Source organism: Aethalodelphis obliquidens, unplaced genomic scaffold (assembly GCF_003676395.1).
Source record: "Aethalodelphis obliquidens isolate GAN/ISIS:26980383/991018 unplaced genomic scaffold, ASM367639v1 scaffold7, whole genome shotgun sequence".
Lineage (NCBI taxonomy): Eukaryota > Metazoa > Chordata > Mammalia > Artiodactyla > Delphinidae > Aethalodelphis > Aethalodelphis obliquidens.
This window is the reverse complement of record NW_020837951.1, coordinates 31,436,945-31,453,013: the sequence shown is the minus strand read 5'-3', so window position 1 is coordinate 31,453,013 and position 16,069 is coordinate 31,436,945. Positions and strand designations below refer to the sequence as shown.

The following is a 16,069-nucleotide window of genomic DNA, read 5'->3' as shown; positions in this document are numbered from 1 at the left end:
TGTTGTGGCCTCTCCTGTTGTGGAGCACAGGCTCCAGACGCGCAGGCTCAGCGACCATGGCTCACGGGCCTAACCGCTCCGCAGCATGTGGGATCTTCCCGGACCGAGGCACGAACCCGTGTCCCCTGCATTGGCAGGCAGACTCTCAACCGCTGCACCACCAGGGAAGCCCTATTTGTATTTTCTTCAGTTTCTTTCATCAATGTCTTGTAGTTTTCAGGGTAGAGATTTTTTCACCTCCTTGGTTAAACTTACTCCTAAGTATTTTATTGTTTTTGATGCTACTGTAAATGGAATTCTTTTATTTATTTTTCACATCACTCTTAATGTATAGAAACACTACTGATTTTGTATATTAATTTTGTATCCTGCACCTGTACTGAAGTTGTTGATTAGATCTAACAGTTTTGTGAAGTATTTAGGATTTTCTATATATAAAATCATGTCATCTGCAAATGAAGACAATTTTAATTCTTCGTTTCCTATTCTGATTCCTTTTTTGTTTTTCTTGCTTGATTGCTCTGGCTAGGACTCGTAGTATTTTGTTGAAAAGGAGTGGTGAGTGTAGGCACCTTGCCTTATTCCTGATCTTAGAGGAAACACTTTCAACCTTACCCCATTGAGTATGATGTTAGCTGTGGGCTTGTCGTATATGCCTTTTATTATGTTGAGGTATGTTCCTTCTATACTGAATTTGTTAAGGGTTTTTATCATGAACAGATGTTGGATTTTGTCAAATGCTTTTTCTGTGTCTTTTGAGATGATCATATGATTTCTTTCATTCTATTAATATATCACATCGATTTATGTGTGTATGTTGAACCATCCTTGCATTCCAGGAATAAATCCTGCTTGACCATGGGGAATGATCCTTTTAATTTGCTGTTGAATTTGGTTTGCTAGTATTTTATTGAGAAATTTTGCATCTGTATTCATCAGGGATATTGGCCTATACTTTTCTTGTAGTGGAATTTTTTTCTAGCTTTGGTGTCAGGGTAATGTAGGCTCATGAAGTGAGTTTGGGATTGTTCCCTCCTCTTCAAATTTTTTGAAGAATTTGAAGGATTGACATTCTTCTTTGAATGTTTAGTAAAATTCATCAGTGAAGCCATCTGGTCCTGGACTTTTCTTCATTAGGAGATTTTTGATTACAAATTCAATCTTCTTACTCTTTATTGGTCTGTTCAGATTTTTTATTTCTTCCTGATTCAGTCATGGTAGGTTGGTTGTTTCTAAGAATTTCTCCGTTTCTTTTAGGTTGTCTAGTTTGTTGGTATATAGTTGTTTACAGTAGCCTCTTATGATCCTTTGTATTTCTGTGGTATCAGTTGCAGTGTTTCCTTTTCCATTTATGATTTTGTTGCTTTGAATCCTTTTTTTCCCTTCTTGATTTGTATAGCTAATTGCCAATTTGGTTTACCTTTTCAAAGAACCAACTTAGGGCTTCCCTGGTGGTGCAGTGGTTGAGAGTCTGCCTGCCGATGCAGGGGACACAGGTTCGTGCCCCAGTCCGGGAAGATCCCACATGCCGCAGAGCAGTTGGGCCCGTGAGCCATGGCCGCTGAGCCTGCGCGTCTGGAGCCTGTGCTCCGCAACGGGAGAGGCCACAACAGTGAGAGGCCCACGTACCGCAAAAAAAAAAAAAAAAAAAGAACCAACTTAGCTTTTTAAATCCTTTCTATTGTTTTCCTATTCTCTATGTCATTTATTTCTGCTCTAATCTTTATTATTTCCTTCCTTCTAACTCTGGGCTCAGTTTGTTCTTGTTCTAGTTCCTTAAGGCATACAGTTAGACTGTTCATTTGAGATCTTTCTTATTTCTTAATGTAGGCATTTATTGCTATGAAGTTCCCTCTTAAAATTACATTTGCTGCATCTCATAAGTTTTAGTATGTAGAGTTTCTATTTGCAATTTGTCTCAAGATACCTTTTAAGTTTCCCTTTCAGTTTCTTCTTTGATCCATTGGTTGTTCAGGAGAGTGTTTAATTTCCATGTATTTATGAGTCTTCCAATTTCCCTCCTATTATTGATTTCTAATTTCATACCATTATGATCAGAGAAGACATTTGGTATGATTTCAATCTTCTTGAATTTGCTAAGACTTGTTTTGTGGCCTAACACATGATTTATCCTAGAAAATGTTCCACGTGCACTTGAAGAATGTTTTTTCTGATTGTTGGATAACTATTCTCTATATGTCTGTTATGTCCATTTGGTCTATAGTGTTCAAATCCAGTTTCCTCTTTGACCCTTTGAGTGATTTATCCATTGCTGAGTGTAGGGTATTAAAGTCCCTAGCTATTACTGTTTATTTCTTCTGTTAGCTTTGGTAGTTTTGCTTTGTATATTTAGGTGCTCTGATGTTGGGTGCATAAATATTTACAATTGTTATGTCTTCCGGATGGATTGACCCCTTTATCATTATGTAATGACCTTCTTTGTTTCTTTATAACTTTTTTTTTTTTTAATGCGGTACGCGGGCCTCTCACTGTTGTGGCCTCTCCCGTTGAGGAGCACAGGCTCCGGACGCGCAGGCTCAGCAGCCACGGCTCACGGGCCCAGCCGCTCCACGGCATGTGGGATCTTCCCGGACCGGGGCACGAACCCATGTCCCCTGCATCAGCAGGCGGACTCTCAACCACTGCGCCACCAGGGAAGCCCTCTTTATAACATTTTTAAAGTCTGTTTGGTCTGATATAATTATAGTTACCCCTGCTTTTTTTGTTTTTGGGTGTGTTTTTTGGTTACCATTTGCTTGAAATATCCTCATTTCTTCACTGTGTGTGTGGGTGTTTAAAGCTAAAATGAGTCTCTTGAATATAATGTATCATTGGATCTTGTTTTTTGTTTTTTTTTAATCCATTCAGCCATTCTGTCTTGATTGGAGGAATTAATCCATTTATGTTTAAAGTAATTTTGGTAGGTAAGGACTTACTATTGCAATTTGTTAATTGTCTTCTGGCTGTTCTGTTGATCCATTGTTCCTCATTTCTTATCCTGCTATCTTTTCTGTGTGTTTTGATGCCTTTTGGTATCAGTCAGCTTTGACTTCTTTATCATGTTCTTTGGTGTAATTAGTACAGGTTTTTCCCTTGTGGTTACCATGAAGCTTACATAAAGTATCTTAAAATATCTTAAAATAACACCCTATTTTAAACTGTTAACTTATCTTCAATAGCACTGCTAAATATTATACTTCTCCCTCTTCACATTTTAGATTATTTATGTTACAGTTTACATAAATATTTCTTATATTGCATATCCAATAAAGCTTACTGTCGTTATGGTTATTTTTACTACTTTTTTTTTTACTTTTAAACTAGAGTTGTATGTTAATTATGCACCACCATTACCATATTACAGAATCTAACTTTGACTATATGTTTACTGTTACCTGTGAGTTTTACACTGCCTTAAGATGAATAATGTCCTTTTACTTTACTCCCTTTAGCATTTTTTGTAAGGCAGGTGTGGTGGTGATGAACTCCCTCAGCTCTTATTTGGGAAAGTATTTATCTCTCCTTAATTTCTGAAAGATAACTTTGTTGGGTATAGTATTCTTGGTTGATAGTCTTTTTCTTTCAATGTTTTGTTTTGTTTTTGCAGTACGCGGGCCTCTCACTGTTGTGGCCTCTTCTGTTGCGGAGCACAGGCTCCCGACGCACAGGCTCAGTGGCCATGGCTCATGGGCCCAGCCGCTCTGCGGCATGTGGGATCTTCCCAGACCGGGGCACGAACCCACGTCCCCTGCATTGGCGGGCGGACTCTCAACCACTGCGCCACCAGGGAAGCCCTCTTTCAGTGTTTTGAACCTGTCATCCCATTCTTTCCTGAAAAGTTCCTGACAAGAAATCTGTTTATAGTCTTATGGGAGTTCACTTGTATGTAACTTCTCTATTTTCTGTTTGCAAAATTATTTTTGTCTTTGACTTTTAATAATTATAATGTGTCTCAGTGTAGCCCTACTCTGGTTCAACCTATTTGAGGTCCTTTGAGCCTCATGGGTCTGGATGTCTATTTCTCTTCTCAGGTTTGGGACGTTTGTAGCCATTATTGCTTTAAATATACTTTCTGTCCCTTTCTCTTCTCCTTCTGGAATTCCCATAATGCAGATACTGTTTCTTTTGTGTCCCATACGTCTCCCATAGGCTTTTTTCACTTCTTTTTTTCTTATTGCCTTCTCTGACTGGATAATTTCAAGTGTCCTGTCTTCTAGGTCACTGATTCTTTCTTCTGCATGGTTAAGTGTGCCTTTGAAGCTATTGATTTCTTCAGTTCAGGCATTTTATTTTTCAGCTCCAGGATTTGGCTTTTTTTTTGATAGTTTTTATTTTTTAGAACTTTTTCTCCTTTTGTTTATGCATTGTTTGTCTAATTTTGTTTAGTGAACTATAAGATCACACAGACAACTAAACTTAAGAGAATTCTGAATTCTTTGTCTGACAGTTCACAGATCTCCATTTCTGTAAGGTCAGTTTTCAGAGCTTTTTAAAGTTTCCTTTGGTGTCATGTTTACCTGTTTTGTTTTTTCATTTTTTTGTATCCTTGATTCCTTATGTTGGCATCTGTGCATTTGAATAATCAGGCTCCTCTTCCAGGTTTGCTTTGGCAGAGAGCAAACTGAACTCTTCAACAGTCAGCTCAGTTTGGGTTTCTGGATGTGTCTGCTGGTAATGTATTTGAGCAGGTGGGGCTTGCTGTCTCTTTGGGGGCAGGGCCACTGCCCAAACTCTGAGGTTGTGGAGCAGGGGGTGGGAGGAGGAGGGTGCTGCCACTGCTGACTGCGAACAGTTGGACAGGACTGTTGGTTTGGTTCCCTCCTCAAGTGAGGCTACAGGATGGGCTCCGCAGTTGCCCGGGCTCTCTGATCAGGCTTACTTAGACAGCCAGCACTGGGCACTACACTCAGCAGTAGGCAGGGGTATGATTTAGTTTCCTTGCTCTGGTGGGACAGTAGGACAGGCCCAGGGCCTGCATAGCTCATTGTTCAGGGACCCAAAATGGGTAAAAGACTGTGCACTGAATTCCCTGGCCAGACACAGCCACTAGCTCTATTCTGGGGTGGAGTGAGGGAGCCACGGGCTGTGCTCTCTTCAAGTGCTACGGTAAGAAAGGTTGATGGGTGGGCTACAAAGCTTCTTGTGTGCTCTGGTGAGCTTCCCTGGTTGGACAGGCTGAAGGCTGTGTTCAGCAATGGCTGGGGCTATGAATTACTTTTCCTGCCCAGGCAGAGTGGGGGCAACTGGTTCCAAAGGTGGCGAGCCTCTGTTTGTGGTCTTGATTCAAACTGGCCTGCTCCCCAAGTTTCCTGGCTGAACAACGCTATTGGCTTTATTCTGTGGATGATTGGCTCTGCCTACTGTACACCCTTCCTGAGCACTGCTGGACGGGCTACGCAGCTTCCAGGTGGTCTGGCCAGCCTTCCTGATCAGGTAGGGGCCAGGTAGGAGCTACACTCAGCCATGGGCTGGGCTATGACTCAACTCCCCTGACACAGCTTCCACAATGTAGCCCAGCCTCCCATCCTCCTTCCCTTACCAAATACATAATGGTTCACACACATCTCTCTTTAACATTCCTGCACAAATGCATCTACCTCTGCTCATGCCAGTTCTGCTACTTAAAATGCCCTTCCCTGCCTAGCAAGCTCCTACTCATCCCTTAAAACCCAGCACAAATATCAGCCATCTAGCTCTTTGCTCTCACATAGTACTTCTCATACTGCATTTGTTTACACATTGGCCTGTCCCACTTTGAGGGCAAGGACCCATCTGATTGATTCCCAGTTCAGGAAGTACTGATGGACAAAGACAGAATTCAATATTCAACATACTGCCAGTGAAATTAGGAACGGGAGCTTGACTGAATCTCCCAAGAGTTCAGCAACTACTCTTCCTATAGCTTCTAGGAACTTTAAGGAACATTGGTTTTCTCAATATTGTGATCTTAAAGTCTCTCCCCTCCTCTGACCCCACCAGCTACCAGCTCAGGAAGCACCTGTCCCACCTTCTGTACATAAAGCAGCTTGGAACCAGAGATATGGACAGATGGAACCGAGAGTACATGGCTTTGATCCTCCATGTCTGGAGGAAGGAACTGGAACTGAAACCTCCAAAGGCCATGGCAGTAAGCAGGACCACCAAGAGTCCACCCAAGGGCAGCTCAGGCATCAAGCCCACCAGGCACTCAGTGCTCAAGCAGATCTACGGTAACTGTCCTTCTGGGTACTTTGTAGTTTACAACAAGCACCCCCAGAGTGTGTCACATCAGAATTTGAAAACAGGATTTAATTACATTGGGCAAACCTCCATTCAGGTAGGAACTTTATTAAACTTCCAGGCACCAACAGAATTCTCATCATAATTAGTGCCTCCCTTCCAGCAATTCTGGGTCAGAATTGGTTTCATGAGGTATTCTGGTATCTCACCCGAGAAAGCCTTACAGCCAAGAGATTGTCTGCTGGGCTTCATGACTGAAAGCCTCACCACAGCAACCACTCTAGGCTGCTGCCTGTTTTTCCTAAAATTCTCCATTTAGAGGACTCCAGGCCCAGGCAGACCCTGCCTGCCTCACACTGACTTCCCTACGCTTAGATAGTACAGAGTTGCCTATCTGTGGGAATACCCCAGATCCAAGCCCTACAGTACATACTTGTTTAGCAGATGAACTGCTGCATACTGAAACACTTTCAGCTGTGCAAAGTGCCCATCCAAATAAACTCAGAGAACAGGACTGGCTAGCTCCCCAGTGGAAAAAAAGTTAAGTCAGGGCACCCTTACAAACAGATCTGTGGCCCTGGCAGCAAAATCTGCAGACTTGACCCGGGCAGGCCTATGTAGTTTTTCCACACCATGCCTAATCTATCTTGGCAGACACCTGCAAGCTCAAGCCTTCACCTCAATAAAGAATTCAGAACTTGGTCAGGCCACAGTTGTCATTGGTCAGAAATAGATGATCATTGTTGGTTGATTTCAGGTTCTCAAGAAGGAAAAGTACATCAGCCCACAAGATCTTCAAAAGCCCATTCTGTGCTGGGTCTCAACTCAGGTAAGGCAGCCACTGCATGGGCAAAGCAGAGTGGGGAGACCATGTGGGGAAACAGTTCCCTTTTTTGTTTCATCCCCAAAGGTGGAAGACATTAGAACAGACTGCCAGGGGTTCCAAGAGTCATTTGATTTCAGGATTACATGTGTTCTTCATCCCCCTTTCATGGAATTACCACTATAATAAACATCTCTTCTCCATAAGAGGCAAGTTATTTTTGCAAGCAAAAGCGTAATAACATTACCTCCAGCAGAAGCAATAAGTGGCACCTATTACTGATTACTGATCACTTTTACATACTTGTTCACATACAGGAGGGGGAAACACAAATACTGTCATTCTTCAAAGTAATACCTTGGGAGTTCTTGCTCTGTTTTGGTTTCACATTAAGATCCTCCAGCTCCTTCCCAAAGATGGGAAGGAGTCCCTTGACCATAGATTCTGACTTTTGCCTTTTAGGGCCCCCTAAGGAGGCATTTAATATTTTAATATTTAATAGCATGTCCAGCTCAGGCTCAACTGTGCACACTTCCACTCATACAGGAGCAGCTCAGGAACTTTCTTTTTAGCCACAAGACAAGACTGTTTTACTCAGGGCCCCTTCATTCATGCCAGAATTAAATTTGGGTGATAAGTTCAGTGCTGTCAGCAGTTAATGCCAGGTCCAGTGTTTCTCATGGGTGGCTATGGCAACACACTCCCCCCAGTCCCTGATCCACAGTCATCCTGCAGGAACAGAGCACAGCTGGGAAGGTGAACAATGACTGTCAGCGTGAACTTTAACATTCATTTATTTTTGATGGGGGGAAAACCAAGAGGTGGGGGGACAGTAATTACTGCCAAAGCTTTAATAAGAGTTGGGCAACTCATGTAATATAGACAGGCTAATCAGGGGCAATTAGAGACTTTCAAAGGAATCAGGCCCATGGTTCTAGGTTTAAAACAAAACAAAACAAACCTCTAGTTACACTTGAGTGAATTAAAAAATAGTTTCAAAAACACATTGTCAGATAAAACTACTTAAGTAGTAGCATTTAGATAATCAGATATTAAAATGAGATAATCAGAGCATTTTTTACTTTGTCTCAAAAGTCCAGGACTATCAAATCTTTAAAAATGAAGGTGATTAGTGGCATAAAGGTTTTTCGTTAAAGGACTCACAGTTAAAGGACAGAATAAATAAAAGAAATAATGGTTTCTTAGGACGTCATATAAACTATCAGCTTGTTTGTCCTACACTGGCTTGAAAACAGATGAGGACCAAAGAGAATCTTTTCCTAAACCTAAGCTTGGAGGACAATGGTTTTATGAGGCCCACCTACCCACATTAACCATTAACCTGTGAATAAGGCTGATGGCCACCAGAGCTCCTAGCTAGTTAGCTGCAGCCTGTGTTTTATACAGAATACAGTCTATAAATTTCCATGAAATGGGCATGACTTGGACATACATGGAAGTAGGTTTCTGCAATGTAGAATCACAGATGGCAAATGGCACCAAGAAGGACAAACCACTCATTTTAGTCTTTACCGTGAATAGAAATTTTTGCTTTGAGAATTCCATGAGGTTAAGGATCTTTGGATTTTGCTCACTGTTCTACTTAGCTTTAGTACATTGTTTGGCACATTGTAGGTGCTCAAATATTTGAGTGAAGACTGTGGCTCCTAACCCCTTCAATTTGGGGAGAGACTTTACTAGTGCCTTTACCTCTTAAAACAAGGAGCAGAAAGTGAGCTGGTTAGAGCACAGTAACAAACTCCTTGGACTGTTTCTCTACCTGCATCCAGGAGGCAAACAATCCTATTCTCCTCAGTCTTCTACACCCACCTGCAAACCACCCACACCCACAGAGAACAGCAGCACAGTCATGACCAGAGAGCATATATATATCAATGTCCTAAATCTGGGGGCCCTTCTTGTTAAAAATAAAAGAATTTCCTCTAAAAAAAAAAAATTCCATTCCAACGAATGGAATAACCATGGCTTAAGTGATTACTAAAAACGGTACCCCCTGTATGAATGCAGAATATTCCTGCCCACCTGCAGAGGGGTATGCAGATGACAGCTCAAGACTTGATACAACAAAGGCAGCCACAAACACACCAGAGTTCCCAAACAGTTCACTTTAACTTTATTGAAGTAACAGTAATAAAACCAGATGAGAGAAAGACATATTTTTGTAACTTTTTAAAAACTACTCACCTTTCATGTTTGCTTCTTTGCTCCACTTAGGAGCGACATCCAGCAGTACGGCTTCGGCAAGTTCTCTTAACTGGTCGGGGGCTCAGTATCCTCATTTGTTAAGTGAGAGAGAGGGTTGAGCTCACCACTAAAATTTTTCAATTGTAGCATCCTGTAACTCTGTGATTTCAAAGTCATAAAAAGGCCTAAAAAAAAAATCCACTTTGTTTGATATGCCTATTATTCTATCACCTGAATAGTTTTCAAAGGAGCCTATTTCCTAGAATGGACTATAGCCAAGTATGTGGCACAGGGAAAGTTAAATGATAGATATGTTTGTGTTATGTTACAGAGATGCACAGAGAAGGCAATATCATACCAGTTATTCCAGGCAGACTGAAGACCTAAGTTCCAGTCCTACCTCCTCAAGCAGCTGCCCCCTCATAGTCAGGGTTATTCCTTAAAGATGTCAGGTATCTTTGAGAGGATGGAAAATGGAGGGCTGACGTCCTCCTGTCTCTACAATAAACTAGCCATCACCTTATTCAGCCCCATAGATAATCCAACCTAAACCCTTCTTCCTCCCCACCAATCAACTCTGTCCTTCAGCATTAAAATTAATAATCTGAATATCGCGACTTCCCTGGCGGTCCAGTGGTTAAGACTCCACACTCCCAATGCAGGGGGCGCAGGTTCGATCCCTGGTCAGGGAACTAAATCCTGCATGCCGCACGGCGTGGCCAAAAATAATAATAATAGTAGCAATAATAATAATCTGAATATCTGGTATTTGTTTTTAACAGTGAGCAACTTGCAGTGTATACACCTCCTTGAGAACAGTGGAAGATCAAAGAATTTTTCTTATAACCTGCAATCAGCTAACCCATCAAGAAACAAAACAAAGCTTCGACTGCCTATGGAGGAAGACTGTGCCCGGAGGGGGCGGTTCTAGTAGCTAGTGCAGAATTCTCTGATTAGCGTTTACACTTTGGGAAAACTTTAATATCCATGCCTGAAGGCTTATTAGCCTGAAAATGTGGTAACAACCGAGAGAAATGTGTTTTCTTTCTGCTCTTACACAGCACTGTTTTGTAAATTCTTAGCCAGTGCTGCAAGGACCAGGGTAGACTATACCTGTGCAAAACTGCCCGTGTGCCTACATGTCCGTGAGGACGGCCGGAAAAGAGTATTTCTAATAAGTTAAGTCTAAGTAAAACTAAGGAAGTGAGCACTAAAGACGCTGCTGGGTTGGGATTTCTCCTCAACTGGTGCAAGCCTGGTTTGTTGGCTCCAGTGAAGAACCTAAATGAGATGGGGAAGAGCCTGTCCCACAGCAGATGCCTTCAGTTCACTACTTTCTGGAAGCTAACGCAACGGACTTCATTACAGACACCACATCCTGTTATTCCAACATCATCAGTTTTAATTTTTAGACCAGAGTCATGACCCAGTGTTTTGCTGTTAGACACTGTAAGACTGTAATAGGTATACTGTTGATTGCTTACATTTTACAGTTGCCGCGTCAGCCTCTGAAGGCCACAGGCTGCTGCCACGTCCTGTGAATGGCGTTCCTTCTGAGCACCAGCAGTATCACAGCACCAAGGCCTCAGTCGGGAAGGTCTACAGACCAGGCACTCATGCACGGGGTGCCAATTCAGGCCTTAACCTTCCACGTGTATTTTCTGCTTGACCTGCAGAGGTGAGCAACCTTGTCAAAATGCTGTTCCTTTGGCATGGGAAACTGTGCTAACTATGCATTCTAGCTCTCTAAGAACACATGGTTTAAATAAAATCCAGTGATTGTGGGCTTTTTCACATTTTTTAAGGGCAAAGCTACTAGGAATGTAGACAGGCAGAAACAATGGCATATTAGGCTCACAAATATTTCTAGAACTGCTTGCATTTTAAGATTACTGCCACCCCTGTCCTGACAGTAAGAGATTGGAAGCAATGAAGTGTTATTTAATTACCTGGATTTTTTACAGTTGGCTAACTAAATTACTTCATTTTTATGAAAATGATTATAACATAAATTAAGAACTCTTACAATGGATCACTAGTAGAAAACCATTTTGTAAGCGTTACCCAGCTCAGACCAAGGACCATTTAGGTACAGGAAAATCCACAACAAATGGGAGCACTGTTTTGAAATCTTGCTAGAAATCCTCTGGAAACACAACTCCAGAGTGAGAAGCAACCACTCCCAAACAAAACCAAACCAAAAACTAGTTTAGTTTGTTGCTGTCTGAATGAACTGGGGCTGAGAACAAAAAGAATAAAGTTTGCCTAGATGGGACCACAAAGACTGAGCTTATTTCTTACTATACAATAGAAGGTACCATATTATCGCTTTGTATTTTATATATACTTAGCTATGAAATACAGAATACCCGTTACCACATATCACATGCTAGTCCAGGAAGCCAGCCTGTGCATCAATGGGAACTCCCAAGCATTATTTTCCTATTTCAGTGCAAAGGAAGGTTCATAAACAACTTCTTTAAAAGTTCAGCTTTAATGACAAACATTTATTACATCAGTCTCTTCAAAATTAGATGTGAATAAACAATTTCAAACAGAGGTGCCACAGTGCCTTTTCAATACACTGTACTCAACATGCTGGGTCCCTGGGGATGCCCAGTGATGTACACATTGAAGCAATAATGTAAGTCTGTAAGCCACTGCTCCTGAACACCTCCACTCTTCAATGTCTGCAGAGAAAAACAAGAGTAATATGAGAGTTGTACTAAAACTGCTTCCTGATGGTTTTTTCCCCCACCCAAACAAGATCTCAAACAGTCCTTGCGATAGTATCCTCATCTATAAATTATCAAATGAAATCTCACTGAAAAAAGGAACCTATTAATCAGGTATTATTACCACAGGTAGTTAAAATTCCTAGTTTCATCCTCAAGTATTAAGTGCTACCAGTTTCTTGTTGGGTCTCTTCCCTCCCACATTTGCTAGGGACTAATGAAATTTCACCATTAACCACCCCTACACTCTGTACTTCCGCCCCTTCGCATTGTAGAATCTCATAACATTCACTGAGAATGATGATTCAACAGGCCTCAATTTGTCATTCTTATAGAGACTGGCTGATTCTCCAACCTCGGAATGATCCAAGTTCTTAACTTTTCTTCCCTTCTACTATTTCTGAATTCTGCATCCTCTTCCATTACTGAGAAAATTCAGAATACATCTTTTGTTATATGTAGGTATAAGCTCTGTTACTCTGAAGTATTATTACATATACCAATTAATAACCCCCTCCAATCAAAGGCCTATACAAAAAACCTCACTTTAAAACTCTCCCAAACCAAAAACACCAAGGGAATCCTTAATAAACAGAACTGCCCGCCCCAGGTGAACACAGAGAACCAACCATTAGACAAAGCTGAAGCCTGCAACTTCCAACTTCTTCCGCCTCTCCAGTGAACTAAGTGACTAGAAATAGGCCTTAGTTTATTCCTGCTCAATTTCCTTAATGACAGCTAACATTTGTTGGGTGCTTAGTAACTATCAGTTACAGTATAAACCTTACTTGGACGATCTCATTTAATGGTCAACAAAACCCAACAATGTTGCTTTTATTCCCATTTCTACAGCTAGGAAAACAAGGCTCAGATAGGTTAAAAAAAAAAAAAAAACCCCACACAACTTGCCAAATTATCACAGTTAAGCAATAGAATCTGTATCACAAAACAGGTAGGAGTGACTCTGATGCCTGTACTTTTTCCAACTAAGCTGCCTGCCACCTTAATTCAGTTTGAGCATTTTACGGTTTTTAGTACTGATTCTGCAATCAAAGTCACCCCGCTGGTTAAGTGACAGTCAGTTACTAGACGGCAGGGGAAGCCCTAAGAAATCACCACACTGGGCTTAATTCCAGGAGTCCGTCAACACACAGAAACGCTGGCCTCCCAGAGCACCTCCATGCCCATGAATCTAGTATGAACAGTACACAGCCCTTGTTTCATGCTTCTTACTGTGATATTCTTGATGATCTGCTGCACCAAGATGGCATTGGTCAACATGTGAGTCCTGAGGGGTGCGTGCTGCAGCAGCAGGCGAAGCAGCTGGCCCACCACAGGCAGCTCCTCAGGTCCAGCTCTGCTCACCCGCAGGCTCTGCAGCATCAACCTGAGCACTCGAGGCAGGAGTGCCAGGATGGAGACACAGACACCCCACAGCTTGTCCCTACAAAACAGAAATGAGTCAGTGAACCAACGCATACAGGAAAAGTGCCCTTTCCATACTTCCCAAGACTGAAAATGTCCTTTTAAGAAACACAGTGTTTTCTGATAAAACCCCAGAAACCAAAACTAATAAGAACTGGGTTTCATCAGAGCTAAAAAAGCAAATGCAGTGAAGAATCAGCTGCTTCCCCTATTTTACAGGTTTCAGGAAGCCTAGCAACCAGCGTTTCCCTGGGCTTAACAAGACATTCTTGAAGCCCTAGTGATAATATTTAACACAGCATTCACCACAGAATGATCTATACATGCGTACTATTCTCTACCAGTGGACATTATTCAACTGTCTATTACACAACACCAAATGTCAAAAGAGTAAGAATGTCCCAATGGCAAAAAGGGAAGAAAAGAACTTCATGAAACTCTAAGCCTCTGACCTGGATTATGAGTCTCTTCAATGTGTTAGAACAGGGCAGCTTTCCAGAGAAAGATGTGCTCACAAGGAACCAAAGGGATTTGAGAAAACAGCCAGTAAGGGAACTATTACAGGCCAGAGATGGTAAATACATCCAAATTTCAGTGAGCATCATTCTTTCGGTATCTTTATAGAACAGGAACAAAAATGTTTTTATGATAGAGGTAAGTGGCCTAACCATATTCTAGAAGTGTGTCAATTAAATGGAGCAATATCCTTTTGGAGGAAAAGTTCACTGGCTGCTAAAGGCTCTGACCTTAGCCTGTTACAATTTCTCTACCAAGAGTGCATAATCCTCCCAGTCCCAAGTCTTTCTAAGAAAGCCTACCTCCAGACCTTTCACCATCTGACCCCCCTCCCAACTCCACATACAGCAATTGCATCAAACGTAGATACCAAATCCATTAGGCCAAACAGATCCTCTTATTTGAAGAGACTTTATTCAGCCTGTGGACTCATGCACAGCCAGGTTAGGACAGCCATGTGCAAGGAGAAAAGAGAAAGCCAGACTGTAGACATAGCTAATGAGGAGGCAAAGGCACAGAGATTAAAGACTACAAAACTTAGAAGAAAAAAGAATAGAGGAAGCTGCTTTGGTTCCTGCTGGGTTTCAAATTCCTACCTCCACAATTCCTACCCCTTGGGTTTTCTTTTTAATAAGTTACTACTGTACTGATCCAATATATTCACTTTCTACTTGAACTTCAGTGGATTTCAAATGTGGATCAAAACTGCTAAAAGAGCTTATGGATTCTACATTACACCAAATACAAGTATACTGAATGGATGAGTAAAATTCAGAATTCCACCTTCACACACCACAATTAAAGAAAACTGTCAGGCCAAACAGAAGAGAGACCTGGGTACCATGAATGATGTAAGTAATACCATTTGAAGAGCCTTCTTAGGGTTTTCTAAGAGTTGTCATGCACAGAAACAACTGTACCAACTCTATATAAATTGTTATGAAGTTGAGATTTTAGGTCAACATAAAGCAATGGTTCTAAACCACTCTAAAGGAACTGATGAAAGTCCAATATTTCACAGATAATTTTCAGGAGTTCCACTAACTCTGCAAACTTCTGATGTATTCTGGTCAGATAATACCAACCAACCCCCCTCCACTCCCCAAACACAGGGAAATACAGATAATATACTCTAAAAAACAAAACAAAAATACAGCCAAGCTCAAAAGCCAGAATGGGTGATATCTCTAGGTGCCAGAAACTATGCCAGAACTCATGAAGATACACAGGAGCACAGAACTGGATATGGGATTTGGGGGCTGGGTATTCAACAGCCAACAAACAATGCTGGAAGCTGAGGCTTCAGCCCCAGGTATGGAAAGCAGGGAGCTAGAACTGGGCTCCCTGCATAGAGCTGGAAGCCAGGAAAATGCAAATGTGAAACTGCCCCATGGGGAGGTGTCCACAACCTCCACAAACTCTCACAAAAGATGCATTCAGAGAAAGTTATATAATCCAAAACATGAGCTTGTTTGTTCAGTCCCACTAGAGACAACCTCCAGAGCCCCACCTGCTCCCCAAAATGAGAGAATTCCCACACCAGAGAGAAAGAGAGCAAACAGAACAAACTGACAAGACCTTTAACACCAATAAAGCAAGAATGACAAAGAGCAAGAATGACAAAGAGTAAAAACTCAAAATAGATGAAAGAGAAAACAATAGCTGATACAATAAAAACTCAATAGAAGGATTAAACAAAAGAATCAGAATGAGAAACTCCCTATGGTTAAAAGGAGCTTTTAGGGGAGAATAGAAACAGTGGGGAAGATAACAGAAATAAAAACACAGCTGAAGAAAAAACATTAAGTCTTCAGATTAAAGGAGTACACTAAGTCTCAAGCAGGATAAATAACAACAAACCTACACTAGGATACACCCTGATTTGCAATGCAACAAAGAGAAAACAGTGAAACCATAGAAAAGAATAGATTACTAACCTAGGGGCAGGACGGAAATAAAGACGCAGACCTACTAGAGAATGGACTTGAGGACGCGGGGAGGGGGAAGGGTAAGCTGTGACAAAGTGAGAGAGTGGCATGGACATACATACACTACACCAAATGTAAAATAGCTAGTGGGAAGCAGCCGCATAGCACAGGGAGATCAGCTCGGTGCTTTGGGACCGCCTAGAGGAGTGGGATAGGGA

The 16,069-nt window shown here is 41.7% G+C and overlaps 2 protein-coding genes across 7 annotated transcripts in view; one reads left to right on the top strand and one right to left on the bottom strand.

Moving 5' to 3' along the window:
* INVS (inversin) overlaps positions 1-11,522 on the top strand; it is a 145,280-nt gene extending 133,758 nt beyond the window's left edge. For all 4 annotated transcript variants that reach the window (XM_027105365.1, XM_027105362.1, XM_027105363.1 and 1 more), the window contains 3 exons: positions 5,980-6,209; positions 6,977-7,048; positions 10,030-11,522. In XM_027105365.1, coding sequence (XP_026961166.1) covers positions 5,980-6,209; positions 6,977-7,048; positions 10,030-10,178 — 451 coding nt within the window. In that variant the 3' untranslated portion in view covers positions 10,179-11,522. The remainder of the gene's footprint in view (positions 1-5,979; positions 6,210-6,976; positions 7,049-10,029) is intronic.
* Positions 11,523-11,722: 200 nt separating this feature from the next.
* Positions 11,723-16,069, bottom strand: part of TEX10 (testis expressed 10) — a 56,229-nt gene continuing 51,882 nt past the window's right edge. For 2 of the 3 annotated variants that reach the window (XM_027105366.1, XM_027105367.1), the window contains 2 exons: positions 13,216-13,426; positions 11,723-11,937 (listed from right to left, as the gene is read on the bottom strand). In XM_027105366.1, coding sequence (XP_026961167.1) covers positions 11,824-11,937; positions 13,216-13,426 — 325 coding nt within the window. In that variant the 3' untranslated portion in view covers positions 11,723-11,823. Of the gene's footprint in view, positions 11,938-13,215; positions 13,427-16,069 lie in introns of those variants that run through there. The other variant, XM_027105368.1, reaches the window with a different exon arrangement.